This window comes from Pleurodeles waltl, chromosome 2_2 (assembly GCF_031143425.1).
Source record: "Pleurodeles waltl isolate 20211129_DDA chromosome 2_2, aPleWal1.hap1.20221129, whole genome shotgun sequence".
Lineage (NCBI taxonomy): Eukaryota > Metazoa > Chordata > Amphibia > Caudata > Salamandridae > Pleurodeles > Pleurodeles waltl.
The window spans coordinates 1,122,397,195-1,122,421,033 of record NC_090439.1 but is presented as its reverse complement, the minus strand read 5'-3'; the positions used below and the strand labels follow the sequence as shown (position 1 = coordinate 1,122,421,033).

Genomic DNA, 23,839 nt, shown 5'->3' with positions numbered 1-23,839 from the left:
TGTTATTTCTTTGTGCTAAAAATTGTGGAAGCTTTTGCACTGTTCTAGATCTTCAATCAGGAGGACAAATTTTAAAAGCTCATGTTGGCCCAGGTCCTATTTGCCCTAGATCCACAAGACTGGATATTGGCATTTGATCTATAGGATGCCTAGGATTTGCATACCCCCATCCTACAGGTCAGCAGGCTCTACTTGTGGTTCCAGGTGGGCCACGAGCATTTTTAGTTTATGGTTCTCTCTCTCTCTCTCTCTCTCTCTCTCCCGTCCTCACAAGTGACCCTCGGATGTTCACAAGGTGATTTCAGTGGTTGCAGCACACCTTCGGAAGGTCTTCTCCAACTAGACGATAGGCTGTTGAAGGTGGGATTGCTGCATTCAGTAGTGGATCATCTCTAGATGACGGTGAGCCTCCTTACATTGTTGGGGTTCTCGCTCAGTGGGCCAAAGTCACCCCTGACTCCTTTGCAGAGGCACTCTTTATTCAAACCCATCCTGGATACAGTGCACTTTCAGGCATTCCCTCCGGAACGAAGAGTCATTAAAATTCCGGTTATAATCCTGATGTTTCATAATCAGTACTGGGTCACAGTGAGGATGGCTCTGATGCTTCTTGCCCTACTGGCTTCCTGCATCTTGCTTGCAGACCATGCCAGGTGGCATATGCAACTGTTGCACTGGGATCTGAAATCTCATTAGGCCCAGCACCAAGAGAATCTTCTGTACTCCATCCAGGTTTTGGAGGAGTCTGCAAAAGATCTGCTGTGGAAACTACTCAACCTCAATTGGACCAGCTTTAGACCCTGCTTCCTATCCCACACAGAGCTGATCGTGAAGACATACTCATCCTTGCTTGGTTGGGGAGGTCACCTGGGAGAGGTGGATATCAGAGGACTCGGCTTCGGTGGAGACCTGCCTCCACATCAGTTTGCTGGAGTTGTGGGCTTTCCAGTTGGTGTTAAAAGCCTTCCTGTTATCCATCAAAGAGAAGGCCGGTTCAGGTCCTCATGGATCACACCCCATATGGTTTTGCAAAAAGCAGGGCCGGTGGTGTCACGATCTCTGCGCTAGGAAGGCTTTCATCTCTAGACCAGGCTGAATCATCAGGGTGTCTTCCTGATGGTACACTACCTGACAGGATCTATAAACGCCAAGATCGATGAACTCAGCTGCGCATGGTAGCTACCTCCAAAGGTGCTGCAGGATGCCCTCCAACAATGAAGGAGAACCCAGGCCCGATCTGTTCACCACCAACAAGAACACACATTGTCTACACACGTGCAGATTGGAGGTACATTCCACCTAGAATAGAGCATGGTACTCCTGTATGCTTTCCTGCCGCTCCTTTCCTGAGTTCCGAGGACGATCACAGATTACTTGGCCTAAGTCATTTTAGTGGCTCCGGATTCTGCCAGGAGTGCTTGGTACCTGGAACATCTGCCCAAGATCATCTGTCCTCGCTCAGGCTCACGCTTTGGGAAAATAATCTGTCGCAGTAAAAGGGCAGGATCTTGCACTCGGGCCTTCGCAGTCTACACCTCTATGCATGGCAATTGAGCAGCAGCAGTTGACTGCATTTGATTTGCCTCTTTAAGTAGTGGATGCCATCCTGGCGGCGAAGCATCCGTCCATTAAATCTGTTTATGCTGGACTGTACATCAAATTTGTGGCTGGGTGTGGCACCCATAACCCGGACACATTGCAAGCTATACTGTCAGACGTTACTTTTTTTTTTCTTTTTGTCTTTCACCCAGCAAGGGCTTGCAGTGGGCACTGTTGAATGTTAACCATCTGCCATTTTGCGTTTACCAGACCAAATCATAGATGTTCAAATCACCTGTTCTAATGCGTTTTCTCAAAGGTTTGGTTTTCATCTCTCTCCGTAATCCTTTTGTGATTCTGCAGTGAAACCTTAATCTGGTCGTTGCTTTGCCTATGTGTACTGCCTTTGAGCCATTATACCGCGGCTTCCTACTTATACTGACCTAGGCGATGGTCTTCCTCATTGAAATAACCTTGAGTGAGTGAGTGAGCACCAAGCTCTGTCAGTCCATCCACCCTACAATACCGTCTTTCTGGACAAACTTGTGCTGAGGACCAGTGCGGTCTTTCTCCCCAAAGCTGTGACTTCATTGAGTAGTCCATCGCTCTTCTATCGTTCTTTACCCCACCTCATCCCTCGAAAAGAGGAGGAGATGCTCCATCGTTTGGGCCCCAAGCGAGCACTCCGCTTTTACATTGATCGTATCAGAGACCATCAGATGGACAGTTAGCTCTTTGTGGGGGGGTTTTGGGACAAAGAAAGGCAAAGCGGCACAGAAACGTACTTTGTCCAGAAGAATAGTCCTCCGTATTAAAATCTGCTTCTCTGTCAGTGGCAAAGAAGCAACAACTAGAAGTGTGGAGGGCCCACTCCACCAGGGCCAGTGCTGGTGCACCTTCGTTGCCGCTCTGAGTGCCTGTTCGGGAAATCAGTCAGCCTGCAACATGGGCATCAGTGCACATGTGCATGAAGTGCTACTGCTTTGACCGCCAGCTCCGACGGGAACGGTATTTTTGGACTTTCAGTGCTGTGGGAGTTTGTGGTTTGAGCCATTATGCCAGATCCACCACCTTCGGTGGTACTGGTTTGGTATTTATTCTGCATGTACGGAATCTGTAGTTACAGGTATCCATCAAACGAGCCAGTTACTTTTCACCAATCACTACTGCCTCCATAGTCCAAGACCACAGAGATAGTGGATTTGCCTGCTTGGTACTGCAGGACTTAGGGTGTTCACTCCTCAGTTTCAACTCTTTTTGGGGTGTACTGCTTAGTATACATTCAAAAGGGGACGAATGTGCAGTTAGAAGTATTTAGCAGAAGAACCAAGTTACTTATCTTTGGTAACGCTCTTTCTTGCGAATACTCCATAAATCCATAGATTCAGTGCCCTGTCTCCTCACCATTCTGTGAACTCCTGTGATCATAAGAAAGCCCAGGGTTCGATTCAGCACACCGTCAACGCCAATCTGTCAGGTTAATCCATGTCTAAGGGTGCGGAAGAGTTCAAGATGAGCTGCTGTCAGGATGTAGAGTGTGGCGCTTCTTTGCTGCTACGCACCATCGCTTCTGGAAACTGTACAAGGTTGCTGCAATGTGCAGTGGTGCCACCTACTGACACTCAGGAGCAGTTGCTTGAAGAAAGTCTGGATATAGTCTGCAACCTGGAGCTATTGAAAAAGTGAGGACTCTACAGTTGGAGTATATCCACTTGAAAGAGCCTTACTGCAGATAAGTAACTTGCGGTTATGAGAAAAACGCTCCTTTTAAATTTTGACGCACTTTGCAGGAGCACATTTCTGTAGTCAAGCCAACATCGAGTCTGTACCCTACTTAACCTCCATGTATTGAGAAACCATGACACAAATGCCTGTTCGGAGTGCTGTACCTTTCGGCATCAAACACTACTCAGTCAGCCAAGGGTCCTGTCGACTAGAAGTCAGAGTATTTGAATCTGACAATTTAGGGTTGTGGAGGTGGTCGTGGAGGTAATCTGGAGACCCATCGGTAGCAAAGCCCTTTACTTTTATCTCCAGAAGACTCCGACTCAAGAGGGCAAGGTTCTCCAGTGCTCCTTGTGAAGCCAGCACCCAGAACTAGGACCACATTTAGGGTTTCAGTATCATTGAGGACCAACCCCAGCACCCCCAGACTTGAAACAAACATTGTCCATTCACATATTGTGAACCATCCCCCCTGAGATTGGGCCGAAAGGAAACTAAACACTTACCCAATGGTATGGACTCATAAAGAACGCTGTGCCCTGTTTGAGGAACTACCTCAAAAGAAAGCTTTACCTCCACAATATATGCCTCCTTAGATGCTGTACCGTGTTTGGCATAAAAAATAAACTGACTCTGGAGGAGTCACAATGTTGATATGATGGCGACCAGTCCTTGGTGCTGAATTTGACCTTAACGCACACACGACCCTTGACATTCAGTAGGGATTCATCTTCCACAAAGAGTCAACTGCAGAAGGAATGTCATACCCCTCGGTTACCATAGCCAAATGTACAACAATGCATTATTTACACTGACCCTGACACATGGCATCTTTTTGCCAGGCTTCCACACAACTTGCAGATGCCCCAAAAATGCAAGATTATATATGAGGAAGCTATCACACAGGGGAGTCTGTGCTTTCCCCAATCCTAAGAAAAAGAAATTGTCCACAATTCCAACTCCGTCATTCCCACTGAAACCCCGCCTCAGCATACTCTGATTCTGAAGAAGACATCTCTGCAGACCCACTGCCCCCATGTCAGGGACAGCAAAACAAGAGGATGATGGGTAGCGAAAGTATATGGTGGATGTGAATGACGACTTTAACCACCAGTCATGTTTTGTATAGGCCTCTCCACCTGTGGATACTTTGCATACTGTGCAGTATTAGTTAAGGCTGCATAACTGTACAAACTCCCACTTGAAAAAGAAGAGGTTGATTTTATCACTGAAACGCTGTCAGATTGAAAGAAGCGACCCATGATAAAGATTATCCCAGTGCCCCCTGTAGAAAATAAGTTTGAGCCTGCTCCACGAGATCCTCTCTCCATCTGGGGGGCAAGTTGCCTTAGATTCACTGATCGTGCAAACAACCAGAGAAAAAGCTTTCATGCAAGGGAAAGCAGATACCCCACCAATAAAATAGAAGGATAATTGACACATTAGGAGGGGGTTGAATCCCATTGGCATGTGGCCATCTCACTGGCTCTGTCAGCGCATTAAATTAGTCACCGTTGGAAGGAGCCTTAGAAGCAGTTGCAGCACCTCCTGCAACCTCATTGAAAAAAGGCACAGGGTATCGTCCTGGAGGGGAATTCGTTTCAAATGCGCCAGTATTTGATATCCTCTGGATGCAGAAAACACAGACTCTCTGCAAGTGAACACTAGCGCGCTCCTCCATAGTTATGCTCGCTGCAAATAGCAAGGTTCCGTTCAACAGCATCTCATAGCCCTGCCGTTTGATGATGGAGTTCTATTTGGTCCTTTGGCGAGAATCTAGAAACAAATTTAAATTGCCACTGATATCTTAAGACCACAGTACCTTTTAATTCACAAAAGCTTAACAAAAAACAGCTCACACATGTTGAAAGTGTTAAAGGCTTTGCTTGTGAACATAGCAGTAGATGGATATAGCTTAACCTCTTTAGCCTTTCTGTTTCTTTAATACCTACAGTGATCTCATTGTATCTTTAATTGAAAGTTGAAAACCAAATAGTAACTCAGGTAACCCTTGCCCAGCTCCAAGAGCTTCTGAGCAATCTTCGTCCGTCACGCCCATCTTGACTGCTTTTATCAGCAATAGCCTGCACTGTATAGAAGCCCCAACAATATTAAAACACTCTGTTATCCCTCATTTCCTTGAAAAACCTTTGTTGTACAGCGGACCATCCCAACTATTATCTCATTGTGTTCTGACCTTGGATTTCCACAGTAATTAAAAAGATGTTATCACCTTATTCTGAAACCACCTTCAAGCTAACAGCATTCTCATCCCTCATCTGCCAGGTTTCTGACCTAAGCATGGTACTGGGAACTTCCATGCTGAATATCTGGAATGACATCCTCCTTATGCCTGACGAGGGATCACTGCATACTGATCCTTCTTGACCCGCCCGTCTCCTTTGACATAGTCACCCAAATAGAACTGCAAATCCAGGGGAGACAGACACTTCACAGTGGCTGGACCCCACTTGTTGAAACAGCCTGTCCCTCCACTTATGAATGAAAGATCAACTTCGACCAAAACTCAACCAATACTTTAAGTTGTGGGGGTCCTAAACTGTAGATTTTTTTTGCCACAAACACAAATGAAAAATGCCAGAACTTCACCTCTGGATACCTACACTCAGTCTCTGTGGAATTCCCTACAAATAATTAATTAGGGATATCTGGACAACCCGCTGTGTGACGCTTTACCTACAGCTCAAAAGGCAGCAGTCACCAAAGACTGTCTTTTTTTTTGTTTAGCCAAAATCTGCCCACCAGCCCAAGTACTCTCCTATTAGAGAGGTGCATTCAACCACACTAAAAAGCTACCCTTGCATCCTCACATTCCCAGTCAACAACAAGGTGAGTTGTTGCATCCCAGCCCATCCTCGAGTCACTCATTGTGGCTATCTGGTACCTGAAGTTGCTTCATGAATTCCTGCAAATTCTGAAGCAACCTAGAAAATCTTGTACACAAGCATATTTTGCAGCTAAATAGGAATTTTATATCATGAAATCTATTACTCAAAACATACACCCTCTCTGTCACTCTTTAACACATTGTCGGCTACCTGCTTCTTCTACGAAAACAGGCGTAATTTATTCTGCTGTATGCATACATCTAGGTGCAGTCGTCCTGCACCTGAAAAAGACATTCAGTCTTAATAAAGGATTTTATTGAAGGACTAAAAAAAGGGTAACTGTAGGAAATCTGCATTTTCTGCTGGGTCACCCCCTATTTTTTGCATTTTGTTGGACTGTATATTTTTTATAGCTTTCGAAATCTGTGCACTTCAACCCTGCTTAGCTTTGGTAAAGTGCCTGTGCGCCCCCTTAAACATGGGCGAATTGCAATATTCCTAATTGGTATATTTAAGTTATATATAAGTCCTTAGTATATGGTACAAAATGTACTTAAAGCCTTTAAGGTAAATGTCACTGCAGCACCTGTTGTGCCATTTACTACAATGATAGTGTAAAACATGGCTTCAGGCCTACCATTGTAGCTTGACTGTCGCAGCAGTTTAAACACTGCACTTTGACTTGTTAAAATAAACTCTTTTGACCGGTCAGAACTTCAGTTTACATATTATTCGGTCACCCATATGTAGGCCTCACAAAGCAGGGTGCATGGCAGTTAAAAGTAGGACATGTACAATTTTAATGTTGTCATGTCCTTACTGTGACTAGCACCTAAAAGCTATTTTCACTATGGCAGGCCTAGCTGTCTTATGTAGAAAAACAGCAGTGCTTACAATCTTAATACAGTACCTCAGGAATGGGACTAGCTAGAAAATTAACTATTGTAATAGTTAATAACATTCCAATTTGATAGTTAAGTCATATTTTTAATAAATATTAAAGCGATGTGACTTTTAGAAAGCTACTTTTTCCCCTGCCTGACATTCTTGGAGGCTAATTTGCAGTTTTCTCTCAAAATTCTCATAGCCACTGATTAGCATTTGAATAGGTGTGAAAAAGACATGAAATGCCTCCCAGGAGCAAACAGTAGGCTGATCTGAATGGGTAGAGAGGACTCCTCTGAACCTACCTTCATATGCAGGGTAGGGGTCTTTGTATCAAATCCTGCTGGAGTGTCAGAGTGTTTATATATAACACTTTAGGGAACACTTGAAAGGCAGGGAATAGGATGTCAAGAAAATTGTCTATCTGTTTTTTTGCTTGCTAAAGGTCCCTGCTTTTATCCCAGCAGGCGTATGTCTCTGGGTTTCACTTTTAACACTGGGGGCACTCTTGAAAGAATTGGAATAGGATGGCAAGATAATTCTTGTGTTTCCGCTATCTGGTTGCTGATGAACCCTGTTTTGTTTAACTAGACTTAATGTCTCAGAGTTTACTCTGGGTACACTGGGTGCCCCAAGCAGGATTTTAGTGTTAGATGTGGGAAGAAACTAAGATTACCATAATACACTCCCCACACACAGCCCTCGGCGCACGTTTAGTGTGGCTGAAGATTTTTGCCATCTTGAAAATGCTCAAAAAGTAGGATTGGTCTCATGAACTTTTACCCCATTGGTTAGGGCATACGCATGAGTCATTCCCCTCGCTAGCTTGTGCCAAGCATAAAAGTGACACCTCCAAGAACCCCCATTAGAAACCTTCTGAACCTGAGGAAGAACAGAAGAGGACATGACCTGCTGCCTGTGACCTGAGAGGACCCCTGAAGGACTGGACCTGCTCCCTATTGTCATAAGGCTGACCTCCTGTTACAGCTACAGGGACACAACAACCTGTTTTATCCTTCAACTGCTGAGCCGACCAGTGGCAACTGGACTTGGACTTTACCCTGCTGTTTGCCTCTGCCTGACAGCCTGTGCGTCTCTAAGTGTCTCCCCTGCGCTTCTGGGAACCTTAGAAGTGCACTACTGTGGTGAATTGGGACTTAAAGGACTAAAGCCAGAAGGTAAAGCCTTTGACCAGAATGGACCTGGGTTGTGTATCGGACCTCCTCTCCATAGTGGTCAGCGTCAGGTTGTGCCTAGGTTCTGTTCTACCATGACCGTTTACTATCATTGACAATTAGTACCTCTTAGTGCTATTCCTACTTAAATCATTTAAAAATTCATATCTCTGTTTCCCCATATTAGATGTTTGACATTTTGATGTCGTTTTGTATATGAAGTGTTCCCCCTATTTGTATAATTCTGTTTGGGAGCTTTATGGTTTTGGATTTAGACTTTATTACTGCTTTTGATAGTGCATAAATACTTTACACAGTGCCCTACGTTAAGCCTTTCTATGTGCCACAGCTACCAAGGGGTTGCATTCAGGTTAATTTAGTGACTTTGAGGGGTCACCGTGCCAAGGCTTGTGATAGTTCTTTCACAGCATTTACTTGTTCATAAGGGGCAGTACTGGACACTGCAAATCGAGCCCTCCCCACCCCGTGTCATTTATACCTACGTGACCTGCTAGCACATGAGGGCCCTCAATTGGTGCTGCTGCAGTCAATGGGTCCACACTAAGGAGAGCTCACGATCTATTGTGATTCCGAGGGATGCTGCAGGGGATTGGCGGAGAACCTGGTTCTAGGGATGTCCTTTCTAGCCTCCTCCAACAGTGGCCATGGTGGTGATGGAAACTTTCACTCGAGGGTAGGGGAGCATATTGAGGAACTGGAGATCACAGATCTCCACTCTGTCTTCCTCACAGTGTAAACGTTCTCTCGCATTCGTCCAGCAGGTGCTGCACCTAGACCTCCAGAGACTCCACCTTCATGCCTGGAAGTTGAGCGGAGATTTCGGAGTATGTTTTGGCCTTTTGGAGTGGTGGATGTTGAATTAAGTGCCTGTAATCATTCTACCAAAATGGTTTATTCTAGTAGATGATGTAGCTTCAGAAAGTGGTGCTCAGGCCACTATGTAGATCCTATCAAGGCCACTTTTTGGATGTTCTAAGATCACCCTTTTGTTAGCTCAGCAGGGTTGTGCAGTAAATACAGTGAAGGTCTACTTATTTGCTTTGTTGACCTTTCGGTGCCTCCCAGATCAGCTTTTGTTGTTCAAGTCCCCACAAGGCTTGAGTTGCGAACGCTCATTTTTAAGACTGTTGTTCTTATTACTGTTAAATAGGCTAGACTTCTGAGTGAATTGCATTCACCTTCAATCCCCACTTTCCTCCTTCACTGACAAGCTGGTTCTTAAGATTAGGGCTGCTTTCCTGCCGCCCTTCAGTTTAGGTCAGTCCACCACCTTTCCTGCCCTCTTTCCCCCTCCACGTCTCACTAGAGTGGAGAAGGTTCACTCCATGGGACTATAAGAGGGCTTTCAGTTTTTATATTGACCATACCAAGGACTTCGACTTGATGACCAGATTTCAATTGGCTGCACCAGTAGGATGAAGTGCAAAGCTGTCTAGAAGAGAACATTGTCACCGTGGAACATTTTGTGCATCACGATATGTTACGTCTTGGCCCACATCGGAGAACATTAGAGCTCATCTCTACAGGGCAAAGACTTTACCTTCAAGTCGGGCAAGGGGAGCGCCCTTGGCAGACATCTTGGGCTTCCCTGCACACCTTCACAAAACATTACTCTTTGAATTCAGTGGTGCGGAGGGAAGGTCACTGTGCCCTCAGTCCTCCATGAATTTTTACTTTCAGCAGTCCTTCGAGCTCCTCTCTTGGTTGGGTGCTGCTCGAAGAATCTTTTCAAAGTGAGGACTCTACAATGGAAGTATCCAACAGAAGAAAAAGTTACTTACCTTTGCTCACCAGCTTTCTGGTGGATAATGTGTCTACCTGCAGATTCCGCGCAGTCCCGCCCACCTCCTCTTCCGCAAGGCTGGCTCTCCATTGCAGACATTAAAATAAAGTTCCATTTAGTTTTAACGCACCAGTGACATTTTTTCTGGCACAGAGGTGAAGCCAGCGCTACACTTCCAGCACGGAGAGCTATTGAAAAGTTTCCAGATCCAGTCTGACGCCTGCTGTTTAGGCACCCATCTCCAAAGTAAGCCTAGGTAAATGGATTGCCAGGTGAACTCACCTGTTACGCCAAAGGTGAGAGCACGGGATGCAGAACTCCTAGACTACAGTCCACATGTGGTATACCATAAGTAAAGCAGCTGCTTGGTCTGTCTCATGCCTTTACCAAGCATGGCTGCGTGGATGTTCCAGCTCACAACGAAGGGCAGGTTGGAAAATGTGTATGTAAAACTGTGTTCCAGGCATCTTCTGCCTCTGCTCACAAGCCACTGCTTTGTAGATCGGCAGCGCGCGCCGCAGACGCGGAAGGTTACTTGGGTTTGCAACTTGTAGTGCTGTAGATTCACATGCTCCCTATCTGTGTGCGTGGATGTGAGGCGACGAGAGATCTCCGTCACAATCCAGTATGCAGAGTTCACAGTGCGCTGCAATGCTACACATATTTATGCCTAGAGGGGGGGGGGGGGAACATCCTGGGGTGCAGTCTGTGTCCTGGTGAACTGTGGGTTTCGGGAGGAATCACAAATCGAAACCAAACACATTTGTCAAAACAACAACTTGAAATGTTCTGAGCCCATCACTAGATGGCAGGAGTGTGCAGCATGAGATTGTACGATTACACAAGCTGGAACCCGGTAGTTACATGTAAGTAACGATTTTTTAACTTGTTCGCCTCGCCTACATTTTTTTTAGTGGAATCCCTCTTCATTTAGATTTTTCTGCTGACAGCTCTTTTTCCGAAACTTTAAAATATTTTTAATGTAAAAACGTAAGATTGCCTTCTCTGCTAGTGCGCTTAGTAGATCAGACAACCTGCTCAGCATTGAAGTGCCCGTAGCTTCTTCACTGTCGTGGGCACTGTCGGGAGGTGGAACCCAGTCTTAAGGGGGGTTGTTTTTGCTTTAAAATAAAACCTTTCACTTATTAGTAGGGAATGCACCCTCAGTCTTCCTTCTCGTCCAGGTAGGGGGGGTTAGGTAAGGCACCTGGGTTATGTTCTCAAGACATGTGGCTGTTCTCCCTTCCCCGGCACTGTTTACCCACCCATCCGTGCGGCTCACGTGTTTCACGTTTCCTTTGCATAGACCTTGGAAGTTAGCTTCCCCAGCAGCTCACAGTCCCAGGTGACCGTGCGTGGCATCCTCGTGGAAGCCAGGGAGCGTCCATCACTCAGGGTCCACTGGTGGTGGCTTCTGGTACCCGGGCTTCCGCTGCCCCGGATTAAAGTGAGGGGCCCGCCAGCATCATCTCCTGGGTCCTGAGGTCAGACTGCGGTCTTGACCTCCTGAGCGGGATGCTGTAGGCCTGGGAGGCCCTCCGGCTGCTTCCCCCATCACTTCTGTACAGACCTCGGCACAGGATCCCTTGCGTGTCCGGCACTCTTTACATAATATCCGTCTTCCTTCCACTCACTCGGAAGCCCCTCCTGGAATTGCCAGTGCCACCCACATGTTTAGCTCTCAGGATACCCCACGGGGCCTTCTGGGATGGGTGCGGCTACTTATTGATCGTGCAGTGTCGCACTGAGCCACGCACCACCACGTGTCATTCGTAAAAGCTTCTGAAGCCGTGTCTCACCAGCACACTGGGGCCTGGTCCACAGAACCACGACAGCTGGCGCTCTGGGCCGTGGCTCCTCTGGTCAAGCCAGTGCCGGTCAGATAATCCGCCTCTTCAGACCCAGCCACCAATCACTGGCTGCACTCTGGCACCTGAGAGAGGTGGCATTAAACCCATCAAAGTCAAGTTGTTTTTGCCACACATCACCTGACATCCCCCCTTTACCATCCATCCATTCACCCAGTCAAGCACCTCTCTAGCCATCCATTCAGCATCTCTTCATGAGGGAAGGCTATTTAGCGAGCAGTGGGAGAACCAAAACGTTGTAGTGCTTGTAAATGATTGTAAAAGAAGGCATTCAGAATATCGGAAGGAAAAGGAAACGCTTGTTTTAGGTTATCTCAGAACTAAACATCCAAGCCAGTATTTTCAATCTTTATAAATAGCATGGTTTGTTTTTCAGATGTTGAGTGGAAAACTTTGAACTCTTAAAGATCCCGTTACATGTGATTCGGTTTAAAAATAACACGACGGGCAAGATTCAAGCGCTTAAGAGCATAACATTTGTCTGATGAAGTGTCTGAAATGAAGGGGAAACACTTACCAGTTACTTTCTTCACGACTTGGAACTGGAAGAGACGGTTTCGCCATTTAGTGCTGATTTATGGGCCTCTGAGAGAAGAGACCTCTTTCCAGTCACTCTTAAGTACATTTTCTGCCTCAAGAAACAGACAGAGTGCATCTCCCTTTCACTTCCCTCTTTGTGGCAACACATGGCAGGAGAAAATCTAAATCTAAACTGATAGTCTGCACTTCAGTCAAACCTGGCAAAGATATACCAGTTTCTGTGCCTTTATGGGTGAGCTCGTGGCGTGCAGAGCAACACGGAGAGTGGGCGATTGGAGAGGAAAGTAGCGCATATGGGAGAGAGTTAGAAAATACTTGCACTCCCGTGCAGTGCTGAAAGTAAAAGAAAAAAGTAGTTCCCTGATGTGTGCCGTGGAAGAATACAAGTCATCCAGTCAGAAGGGTGGTAAAGAGGCTATGCTCCAGGTGAAGGGCAACACAAGAACAATAACACATGTAATCAGATAAGCAAGCAAATGGGATTGACAAGAACCTCAACAAGTGGTAAGAAACTGGCCGACCCAGAGCCCACTCTCAGCACTGGTATTGTATATGGCAAGTGTATGACTACAGACAGCTTAGAGCTGCCTGTAGGCGAGACCTAAACATGCTGCTCGTCCAGATAAATGCCAGCTAAGTTTATTAAGAGGTCAGTGAAGAGGGTTAGGAGTTGTTTTCATATATTCGATTCTTTCCAGTGAGCACACAAACTGCTAATATGGATGAAATAGTCCTGTGCTCCTCTGTAATTCCCACAGCGTTACTTGTAAATGGACATCGTATTAAATGTGTGATTAATTGTTTCTTCGTCTGTTTCCAGTTGACTCTCAGTATCCTGCGTCAGACCGGGGGCTTGGGCATCAGCATTGCAGGGGGCAAAGGGTCCACCCCATACAAGGGGGATGATGAGGTAAGAGACCGCGCAGACGTGGCAGCTCTTGGCTAGCTGTAGACAGATCAAGCTGCTGTTTGCTTCATGAACATGGGCTTTGCCCTCACGCCTCTGTTTGAAGTGGAGAAGAATGTGCACTGACCCAGGTTAGAAAGGAAGTTATTGACTTGAAGTGACTTATAGTTTCTTCTCCGTAGCCGGACCATCCACAGATAGACCTCTTACGTCACTGGCCACTTTGACTTTCTCCGTCACCTTGGACCAATTTGCCCTGAACCAATTGGGTCCATCCTAATGATACTGATCCACCTGGAACCCTACAACAGTATCTCGAGCCTTGGGCCCGTAGCCGCTGCTCTCCAGAAATGGTCGTATGGATGGTCTCGGATGGACAAGACCTCCTCCACCACCCCAATCCTTGACTTAACTCTCTCCTCATTTAAGCGCCTGACCATCTCACCCCAACAGTTCCACTGGGCTGGTTCTGCTGCTGGGGTGCTCCCCATCACCCCTACCCTTTTTCGACCTGGTCCCATTGCCTTCATTATTAAGTCTGGATGAACCGGGCACTGCAGGGCCAAGAGGTAACATTCTCTGGTGCCACCCTACCGCAGACAGTAACAGGCTGGCACAGCCCCTACAGGCAGGCTGCCGCGCACAGTGCTGCGTCCTCCGCATGCTGGTGTCCTCCTTTTGCCCTAGGGTGGGTAGGAGCTCCTACCCCTCTACTGCCCGAGCTGTTGTCTAGGCTCTCGCTGTAGTAAGAGGGTCTCACATCTTGCCCACGCACACAGGCGCAGCGCAGAGTAGCTTTGGCCCGAGGACGAGCAGTGATAAAAGCATCAGGGGCGGGCAGCAGCCCCCACCAGCGCTACCACCCAGGGGATATCCAGCTTTGGCATCCAGCAGTGTGTGCGGAAGATCCTCCAAGCAGGGAACCCAAGACCAGTCTAGCAGACTCCTGGTCAGTACCAGAACGAAGCCCTTTTCCTGCTCAAGTGATTTCTGTTTTTCTTTAGCTGTGCCATGAGGTTGATGTTCGTCTGTTCATAATGGCTGCATAGTTATTCCTCGATTGTCCATTTTATCATGAGGCCATGATCTCTGCACAGTACCGCCCCCTTCATCCACCAGGTGGCATTTAGAATCTATGTATTGGCCCCCTGCATCCCTCTTGTGAACCCCGAGATGCCTCTTGTGATTGCAAAGCACCACGGTTCTACCTGGCATTGATGGGACGTGTGCCCTGGTTCTCCCTCTGTGCCGGAAGCCATGCTGCTTCAATCCTGGGGGGTCTGGCGTGCAGTCAAACTTCAGCTGCTTGGGGTCTCGGGTTGTTTTTAGCTGTTGCCGTGCCCAGATCAAACTTTTCCTTAAGTAAACAGCGGCCCTTTTCTGCAGTTGCAAAACTTTGTCCTAAATAAGCCCGGCATCCATTCTGGCTCCTGATTGGTAGAGGGTTCTGCTGCTTGGGGGCAGTGAGCGGGTCCTGACGATGGAACAAGATGAACCCTTACCCCGAGCTGGAGTCAGCCCGGCTCCTGCTTGTTGGAAGACAGAGAATAAACTGCTTCTGCAGGCGATTCCCCTTCTCTGCGGGGTCTGGGGGGTGCCACTCTGTGGCTGGCATTAACGGGGGGGTACACAAGCCTCTGAAGCATCACCCGATCAGTAGCACCAGCAGGGAGGGAGCCGAGAGACCTCAGTGCGGTTTGTAAAGGGTTAATGCTGCATGTCGCCTCACCGTGCTTGTGCTGCCTCAGTGCAGTGTTGCACACGTGCCTGGTGCTGCATGGTTTTCTGACAGTGTGCGGTGCCCCGTGTTGTGGTTCACGGCAGGGCTTGTTTGTGTTGAGTTCCTCCACTGACTCTCTCTTTCTTCCAGGGCATCTTCATCTCCCGAGTGGCCGAGGAGGGTCCTGCGGCCCGAGCTGGCGTCCGGGTGGGCGATAAGCTGCTGGAGGTGAGGCGCTGGGGGTGACGCTCTGTACCTGCGACCCTGCCCCCTGTTCTTAGAGTTGATTGCTCACTGCTCCCCTTCCTGCGGGTATCTTTAGCTGCCTCTCTGCCCCTGGCTGGCACTGCCGCTGGCACGCGTTAAATGTTGCCAGGGAACTGATAGCGGCTGCAGTGACCTGACCTGACCAGAGGCCACCCTCCCGCCGCCTTTAGCAGATGCTGCCTCAGCAGCATGTGGGTGGGCCGCTGCTGGTGGTCACCTGCTGCCCCCTCTTTCCTGCGGGTGCAGTACAGTCATGCAGCACCCTGGGCCTTTTCAGTGTTGGCAGCTTTGCTGTTGCAGTAGTTATTGATTGTTTTTTCCACAGTCCGTGATGTTGTAGGATGAAGAGCTGGTATAGGCTGGAGCTGCATGTTCTTGAGTGCTCGAATGGCCCTTACTAGAAGCAGCTGCATTGAATCCTTGGCACAGAGGTGATGCGCAGGCCCCTGGTCCAGGTGGCATTGCAGCATCTCGTGCAGTCAGTGGTTGGCACCGATACACTATGTTCACCCAGAAGGGCCCGGACACCTCAGTATCAGGCCGGTGCTGACGAACTTTAGATGAGCTCCGTTACCCCCAGTGTTGCATTAAGGGGCGGCTGAGAGGCAGGAGCCCCCCCTGCCTTGCGGGGTGCCAAGCACTGCATTGTAAGGAGTGATGGACGGCTGTTAGCAGATTTGCGGTACCCTGATAGCCGGGGTGTCGAGTTGCAACTTGAGGGATTTCTTTTTTTAGGACTTTGGAATTTAAAGCGTGTTAATTTGTTTTGAAAAAGTATAGGAACACTTAAAACTAGGTTTTGTAGGAAAACACACATATGGTGGGGAGAATTATCTCAAATAGGATCTAGCAAGGCCATTTTAAACCCTTAAAAGTTGGGTATTTGCTCACGGTCCTTTCAGACTTTACCCCTGGCTCTCTGTTCTGCAGCAAAAACACGCTTGCTTACTGGCACCTTCTGTTTCTTGCCTTGTCGACTGCTTAACTGTGTCTGGGAGCCGCACCACTCCATCGTAGGCATCTTCCGTCGATGGATTCACTGGGCCACGAACATCTCCCTTCCAGTCCCCTTCTGAGCAGCTGGTGGCAGGCACCGGACAGGTTGTAAATAACCGCAGCATGAAGGTTGCGCTTCTGTGGTCCCCAGTAGCACTGTGAAGCTGCCTGCCTTCTCTTGCAGCACACCTGACACAACACAGGCACTGTCTGTAGAGGCTCAGCAGGCAGGGCAGTTTATCTACTCCGCAAACATCTCTTCCAGTCTCCTTCTGAGTAGCTGGTGTCAGGCCGCAGGATACGCTGTAAATAACGAGAACCGTCCTAAACAACGCGGCTGCTTGCCACACAAGCGGAACAACGCTTGTCTAAACCACGACTGCCTTTTTCTCTGCCTTAACCACGCATGTGCCTAAACCACGCTTATGCATGGGTAAGACCGAGATAAGGCAGCGAGCGGTCCAGTGGTGCAGAGATCAGAGCAGGGAAGTTCTGGAGATGAAGCGGTGAGGTAGATGTGGCTTGGGCACAGTTGGGGGGGTAGTTTTTAGGGGCAGGGTGAATTTAGGGCTTAGGATGGGTGGTGGGGTCGGGGTAGTTTATTTTTTCGAATTGGGTCATTTTTTTGGGGCTTAGGGTGGGTTCAGGGTAGTTTAGTTATTAGGGGTGGGGAAAGGTTTTAGGGCTCAGGATGGGGGGGGTAGTTTATTTTTTAATGGTGGGGTCCTCGGGTAGTTTATTTTTTAGGGCCGTGGGTGGGTGGGTGGTCTGGGTAGTTTAGTTATTAGGGGTGGGGGAAGGTTTTAGAGCTCAGGGCAGGTGGGAGTGTTCAGGTAGTTTAGTGCTTAGAGGTGAGGAAGGAACAGGAGAGGATGCGGTGAGGTAAGTGGGATTGGGGTAGGTTTGGGGTAGTTTTTAGTGGTGGGGTGGATTTAGGGCCTAGAGAGGGTTTGGGGGGGTCGGGAAGTTTGTTTTTTAGGGGCGGGGTGGGGGGTTAGGGTACTTCAAATTTTAGGGCTTAGGTGGGTGAAGGGGTTGGGGTACTTTTAGTTATTAGGGTGGTCTGGGTAGTAGGGGAGGTTTTAGAGCTCAGGGCGGATGAGGACATTGAAGTAGTTTTTTTAAATTTAAACAGGAGCCAGGGTTTTTTTTTGCGGGGGGAGTTTTTAGGGGTGGGGGTAGTTTTGGTCCTCAGGGTGGTTGGGGGTGGGGCAGGTTGGAGTAGTTTTTTTAGGTTTAGAGGGGTAGATGTATAACACAACTATGCATGCCATTTCCACATATTCCTTTACTAAGCATACTTTTACAATGAAATTGCGTGGTAAAGTCTTGCGTGGAAAAGAAGAGGTCATGGTTCTGACCGCGTTGTTAAGAAACGCCTGGTTCCGGGATGCTTTGGTTGTGTCATACAACCGTAAATAAGACCAGCACTGAAGGTTACATTTCTACGGGCCCCAGTACCACTGTATGGTGACCTGCCTGCTCTTGACACAACACAGGCACTGTCTGTAGGGGTTCAGCAGGCAGGGCAGTGCAGTTTATCTACTCCACAAACATCTCTTCCAGTCCCCTTCTGAGCGGCTGGTGTCAGGCACTGGACAGGCTGTAAATAAGACCAGCACTGAAGGTTACATTGCTGTGGCCCCCAGTATCTCCCTGTATGGTGACCTCCCCTCTCTTGCACGGGCACACCTGACACAACGCAGGCACTGTCAGTAGAGGTTCAGCAGGCAGGGCAGTGCAGTTTATCTGCCCCAGAAGCTCGGTGAGGCTCTGCCAGGATGTGACCGCTGTCTCTGGATGGCCACAGTTTCACCCTCTTGCTTCCTCCATCAGGTGAACGGCGTGGACCTGCACAACGCGGAGCACCACAAGGCGGTGGAGGCTCTGCGCAGCTCCGGCACCTCAGTCACCATGTCCGTGCTGCGGGAGAGGATGGTGGAGCCGGAGAACGCCATCACCGTCACCCCCCTGCGGCCAGAGGACGACTACTACCCGCGGGAGCGCTGGAGCGCCATGTGCTTCCCGGAGGAGACGGAGGACGAGCCGGCGGCGGCGGTGCCCACGCGACGCTTCTCCACCTGCCTCGTGCGCAACGAGAAGGGTCTGGGCTTCAGCATCGCGGGGGGCAAGGGCTCCACGCCATACCGAGCGGGAGACGCGGTGAGTACACTCTGGCCTCCAGACAAGTGCATTCTCAGGGTGGGGCTCCCTGATTTCGCAGGCCCTGGGCATCCAGAGTCCGCATCCCCAGTTCAAAGTTGCATTTATTTCTCTGCACTAAAGATGCATTTCCAAACGTAAAAGTAAAATCCTATATTGTACAGTGTGTAGTTTTAGTGTTTTACAACTGCATGTGAGATTGAAGCATCCGCTGCTGTACATTATAGTCCAGTCATTGTGGCCGCTGAGAGGAACTGTATGTGGCCAGCTACCCACATAATGTCACTGAAACTCTTGCATGACTTGCTGTATATGTTAAAGTCTAGTAGAGGCCACTTACTCCATATATAATCGAAATTCATCAGTCAGTATTCATTCAGCAATTCAAGGCATTCTCCCTCCAGCCTGTTTCCTCTACATGATGTGACCATTGAATGGCTTAACAATCGCCACGTTCTTAAATCTTTGCTAATTTATATTGAAAGTAAATTGTGGGAGCAGGTCAGTGTAATTCACTTTAATGCTGAAGGGTTGGTTGTAAAATGGTTCATGTGTGCATTGCCCCGTAAGCTCCTTTGTTTATAGTAGCATCACACTAGAAAAAAAATGAATGCTTCCGCACATTAAATGTTTCTCTGTTAGCTAGTTTCTGAATTGTAGAGAGGTTCACCGGCAAGAAAGTTTAAAAATAGAATGACACCTTCCTTTTCAATACATATCCAACAGCATTTCTGGCATACCAGGATTGAAGGTTGCTAGAGACTTTGCAGCATCTAAAGGGTCGGAGTTTACACAGATATTACCTGGCTGCAATGTATTACATGACATAAAGTACCCCCCTGCATACATTATTAGGATTGCACAAGTCACCAAGGAATTCTGTGATCTCAGAAGCACCAGACTGAGGCTTTGGAAGGCCGCTGAACTCAAACCTGTCTTAGAATATCCTTTTCATGTACAAGTTAAGGTATTGTGTTTCTCCTTGCGATGGCTTTATAGCAGTCAGGGGGACCTGCATCAATGAACGTCAATTCACCAAAATGCCAGGGGTAGGAGAGGTGACATCACACGCCATTTAATCTTTACTTTCACTCACACAAGCATTCATACACACACATTTACACATATACACACACTCATTGTCACTTGAACCTACTCTCACCTGCAATAGCGCATACATTTAAAGTCATTTTTTTACTTACCTCATCTCCCAGGGAGGGACATATTCCAGCAAATTGTAATTCATTCATTATTACACCAATTGTGAATAATAACATATTATTCTCTATTAATGTAATAAGGAATTGACAAAAAAACTAGTAAACTGGGGCTTCCCTCGTGTGCCTGCGACTGATTTTGCCACCTCCGAGGCCAGTGGTCGCAAAGGCAGTGCCAGGGTAGCAAGGGCGCAGCCGCGACTCCTAAATTACGTCCATGCCTGAGCATTCTGAGCAGTCCAGCCAGTCTTGGATTAGTAGCCAAGAGCTTTTTTCAATGTAGGGATGGTTTCTACCAGATGTGTAATGTTCGCATTAATACTGTATCCCACAACTCATCCTGCTGTAGGATCAAAGAGAGGAATAACCAAAGTTGTTGCACAAGGAACCACATAACCGCTGTTGAACTGCAGCAGCCAAGCAAAACCATTCTTCATGGTCGAGAGCATGCCCCTGCCTCAAACCTCAAAAAGTAAATAAAATATTTCACACAACTGTTTCTTCGAATGCTCCAACCTCAAAAAATATTCTCTACCTTTTTGAGAACAACTTGTTTCCAGTATGGCGTTCCACACTTCACTTCCACTATTTCTAAACACTGTGAATAAGAGGTGTAACTTCTTATCCAAATGAATTAATTATCATCTGCGGTGCCCCCCATTTGTGTTTAGGTCGAGCCTAGCCAGCGCTTGCACTGTTGCTTAGCGACCTGTTGTAGATGGTTTGTGAGGCTCAGCGCCACCTTTTCATTGTGATTTGTGTATGCCAGTGTCCTTAAAAAATCTTTGCTTGCTACTGGATAATATTACTATTTGCCCCACCTTTTTTTCTTTTCTGTCTCCTTCCAGGAGATTGCACCAATTACTTTCTAAATACACTGCTCACCATTTTAAGATGTGTTCAGAGGCTACTTTGATCTTTCATCTGGAGCACTGGAGAGAAGTGCTTATCTTTCTGAGCTCTGCTGTAAACGGGGTTGTAAATCTTATATGGTCACATTTGCTGTGCATTCCAAGACTTTCCTCCCTCCTCCATGTCTTACTCGTTTGTTTACATCGCAGGTTAAAGTATTGTTTTACTTTGGAGGCTGTGCACCTTTCAACGCTGCGTCTGCTTTCATTTTCACCATTGTGTGTTTCTTGCTCGTGGCGCCTGCTCTCCCTGTGCCATGTCTCATGTTTCGGTTGGTATTTGCATCGTGGGTTTTGCGCCTTTTAACGCTGCGTCTGCTTTCATTTTCACCATTGTGTGTTTCCTGCTCGTGGCGCCTGCTCTCCCTGTGCCATGTCTCATGTTTCGGTTGGTATTTGCATCGTGGGTTTTGCGCCTTTTAACTACACGCCCGCTTTCATTTTCACCATTGCGAGTTGTTTCCTGCTCGTGGCGCCTGCTCTCCCTGTGCTCTCTCTCATTTTATTGATGTACCACATGTAATTGTCCCTCCTTTGTGTGTTTTGTTCCCTCCCATGGCGAAGCCACTAATGGTTCCTTTTGGTTGTCCCGCAGGCGGAGGCAGTGCCTTGTGGGTGGGGGCGTGCGTCACACACTGCTCTTTGCGCTCAGTGCAATGCCCAGCAGCTTGTTTACTTTAGGAGCGTGTTTGTGTTTTGTTGGTTATCTTCTCCCTGATCACTAGTGAAGCCGTTTGATGTCACTCAATCTCTCTGTGCCATCCCCTCCGGACCCTCTCACCACTCCCCCGCCCCCGGAACCCCTCAGAGGTCTCTGCTTGTTTTTTTCTTTTAACTTAATATAAATTACCACTTCATTTGTAGTGCCGTCACTTAATCTCCCTGTGCCTCTCCACCTCACCCCTCCCACCACACTACTTGTTTTAGGTATGTTCCTTCCTGCTCACACTTTTAGGTTTGCTCCTCAGCTCGCGTATCAGCACGGTGCGCAATTCCATGCTTAGCGGACATTATTCCTCCTCACTTGCTGAAAACCATGACTACAACAAATGTCTCTTACCCTCTCTCTCCTCTCCTTTCCTTTATTTGTTCCCCTGTGGAATGGATCCAAAAAAGAAAGAGAAACTTTGGCTGCAAATGTATTTTTCTGACATTGTTTCTATTCCAAAGTGCACCCCCCCCCCCCCAAAAAAAAACAACGAAACAAAGTAAGGCATAGTGCTCGCAAAGTGGGCAGATAGGTTTTATTCACAACCACACACAGCGCCACAGATTTACATATTTAAAGCAGAGATTGGATGGTTTTAAAGATCTCTCTTGGTTTGGCTTGCAGTGCGCGCACTGTTGGAGGTGGTAATGTGGTCCGCGGGGCCCTCTGCCGGTACATATCTACCGTGGCCCTAGGCAGAGGCGTCTCCTCTGGTTTGACTTGCAGTGCGCACATGGTTGGAGGTGGTAATGTGGTCCCCAGGGCCCTCTGGTACAGATATACCGTGGCCCTAGGCAGAGGCCTCTCCTCTGGTTTGACTTGCAGTGCGCACACGGTTGGAGGTGGTAATGTGGTCCCCAGGGCCCTCTGGTACAGATATACCGTGGCCCTAGGCAGAGGCCTCTCCTCTGGTTTGACTTGCAGTGCGCACACGGTTGGGGGTGGTAATGTGGTCTGCAGGGCCCTCTAGTACATATCTACCGTGGCCCTAGGCAGAGGCGTCTCCTCTGGTTTGACTTGCAGTGCGCACACGGTTGGAGGTGGTAATGTGGTCCCCAGGGCCCTCTGGTACAGATATACCGTGGCCCTAGGCAGAGGCCTCTCCTCTGGTTTGACTTGCAGTGCGCACACGGTTGGGGGTGTTAATGTGGTCTGCAGGGCCCTCTAGTACATATCTACCGTGGCCCTAGGCAGAGGCGTCTCCTCTGGTTTGACTTGCAGTGCGCACACGGTTGGAGGTGGTAATGTGGTCCCCAGGGCCCTCTGGTACAGATATACCGTGGCCCTAGGCAGAGGCCTCTCCTCTGGTTTGACTTGCAGTGCGCACACGGTTGGAGGTGGTAATGTGGTCCCCAGGGCCCTCTGGTACAGATATACCGTGGCCCTAGGCAGAGGCCTCTCCTCTGGTTTGACTTGCAGTGCGCACACGGTTGGGGGTGGTAATGTGGTCTGCAGGGCCCTCTAGTACATATCTACCGTGGCCCTAGGCAGAGGCGTCTCCTCTGGTTTGACTTGCAGTGCGCACACGGTTGGAGGTGGTAATGTGGTCCCCAGGGCCCTCTGGTACAGATATACCGTGGCCCTAGGCAGAGGCCTCTCCTCTGGTTTGACTTGCAGTGCGCACACGGTTGGGGGTGTTAATGTGGTCTGCAGGGCCCTCTAGTACATATCTACCGTGGCCCTAGGCAGAGGCCTCTCCTCTGGTTTGACATGCAGCGCACAGAGGTGACGGCGGTAAGGTGATCCGCCGCTCTTTGGCTCGGAGGTTGTGGTTGTATTTTGGGATCCGTGCTGAGTCAGGTCAGGTGCTTGTGAACTTCGGGTGAGCGGAGACCAGAGCTCGGAGGCCCCGCGGGAGCGCACGGTCCAGCCTGTGGAGAGAGCGCCCGGCTCCGCCGCCGCACAGGTACGCGGCCGCGTGTGAGGGTGCTCGGGGTGCCTGTCCTGTTATCTGGCTTCTGTGTCACTGGTGGGATGTGACCCCCCTCTTCATGTTTGTATCCCCCTCCCCGGCTCGTCCTGAGGGGTCCGAGGTTTCCCCGCTTTTGGTTCAGCAGGGGTCTCGCCCAGTGTCCACGGTGCCCACGATCGCTCCGTTCTTAACACCTGGACTTTCTCCTTGGCTTCCAGGTTATTTTACGCATGGCACACTTCAGCTGCACGCATGAAGACGGCAGCAGCTGTGCGCCCCAGTGGATCGAATTCCTTGATTGCTGGATCACTCTTGTATTGAGGCCAAGATTACAACTACCTGTTTCTTCTCCGAGTTGTATTCACCTCTCCGGGATTGTGTCCGATCTCTGAACATTGTGTTACCGCTCTAATCTCGGAGATTATATTTACCCGTGTGAGGTTCTGTTTGCTGATGTCATTTCTGCCAACATAGATGCGACGGAGATGACATTATCCTGTGTTAAATCTACTCCGATTTACGTTTGGTCGCCTGTAACTGTCCGATTTCTCTCTGAGAATAAATGTAACCGTTTCATGGCTGCCTGGGAAGGCACCAGCCCCCCTGATTTCTATTCGATGCACAGCAGGGGTGATGCCTTCCTTGGAGGATG

General features: G+C 48.5%; 1 protein-coding gene across 23 annotated transcripts in view; it reads left to right on the top strand.

Annotated features, from left to right (window-relative positions):
- SCRIB (scribble planar cell polarity protein) overlaps nucleotides 1-23,839 on the top strand; it is a 551,765-nt gene that overhangs the window by 295,979 nt on the left and 231,947 nt on the right. For all 23 annotated transcript variants that reach the window (XR_011201023.1, XM_069220949.1, XM_069220942.1 and 20 more), the window contains 3 exons: nucleotides 13,206-13,295; nucleotides 15,163-15,240; nucleotides 18,112-18,438. Coding sequence is in view for 22 of the 23 variants with exons in the window: in XM_069220949.1 (XP_069077050.1) it covers nucleotides 13,206-13,295; nucleotides 15,163-15,240; nucleotides 18,112-18,438 (495 nt within the window). In the remaining variant the exon portion in view is untranslated. The remainder of the gene's footprint in view (nucleotides 1-13,205; nucleotides 13,296-15,162; nucleotides 15,241-18,111; nucleotides 18,439-23,839) is intronic.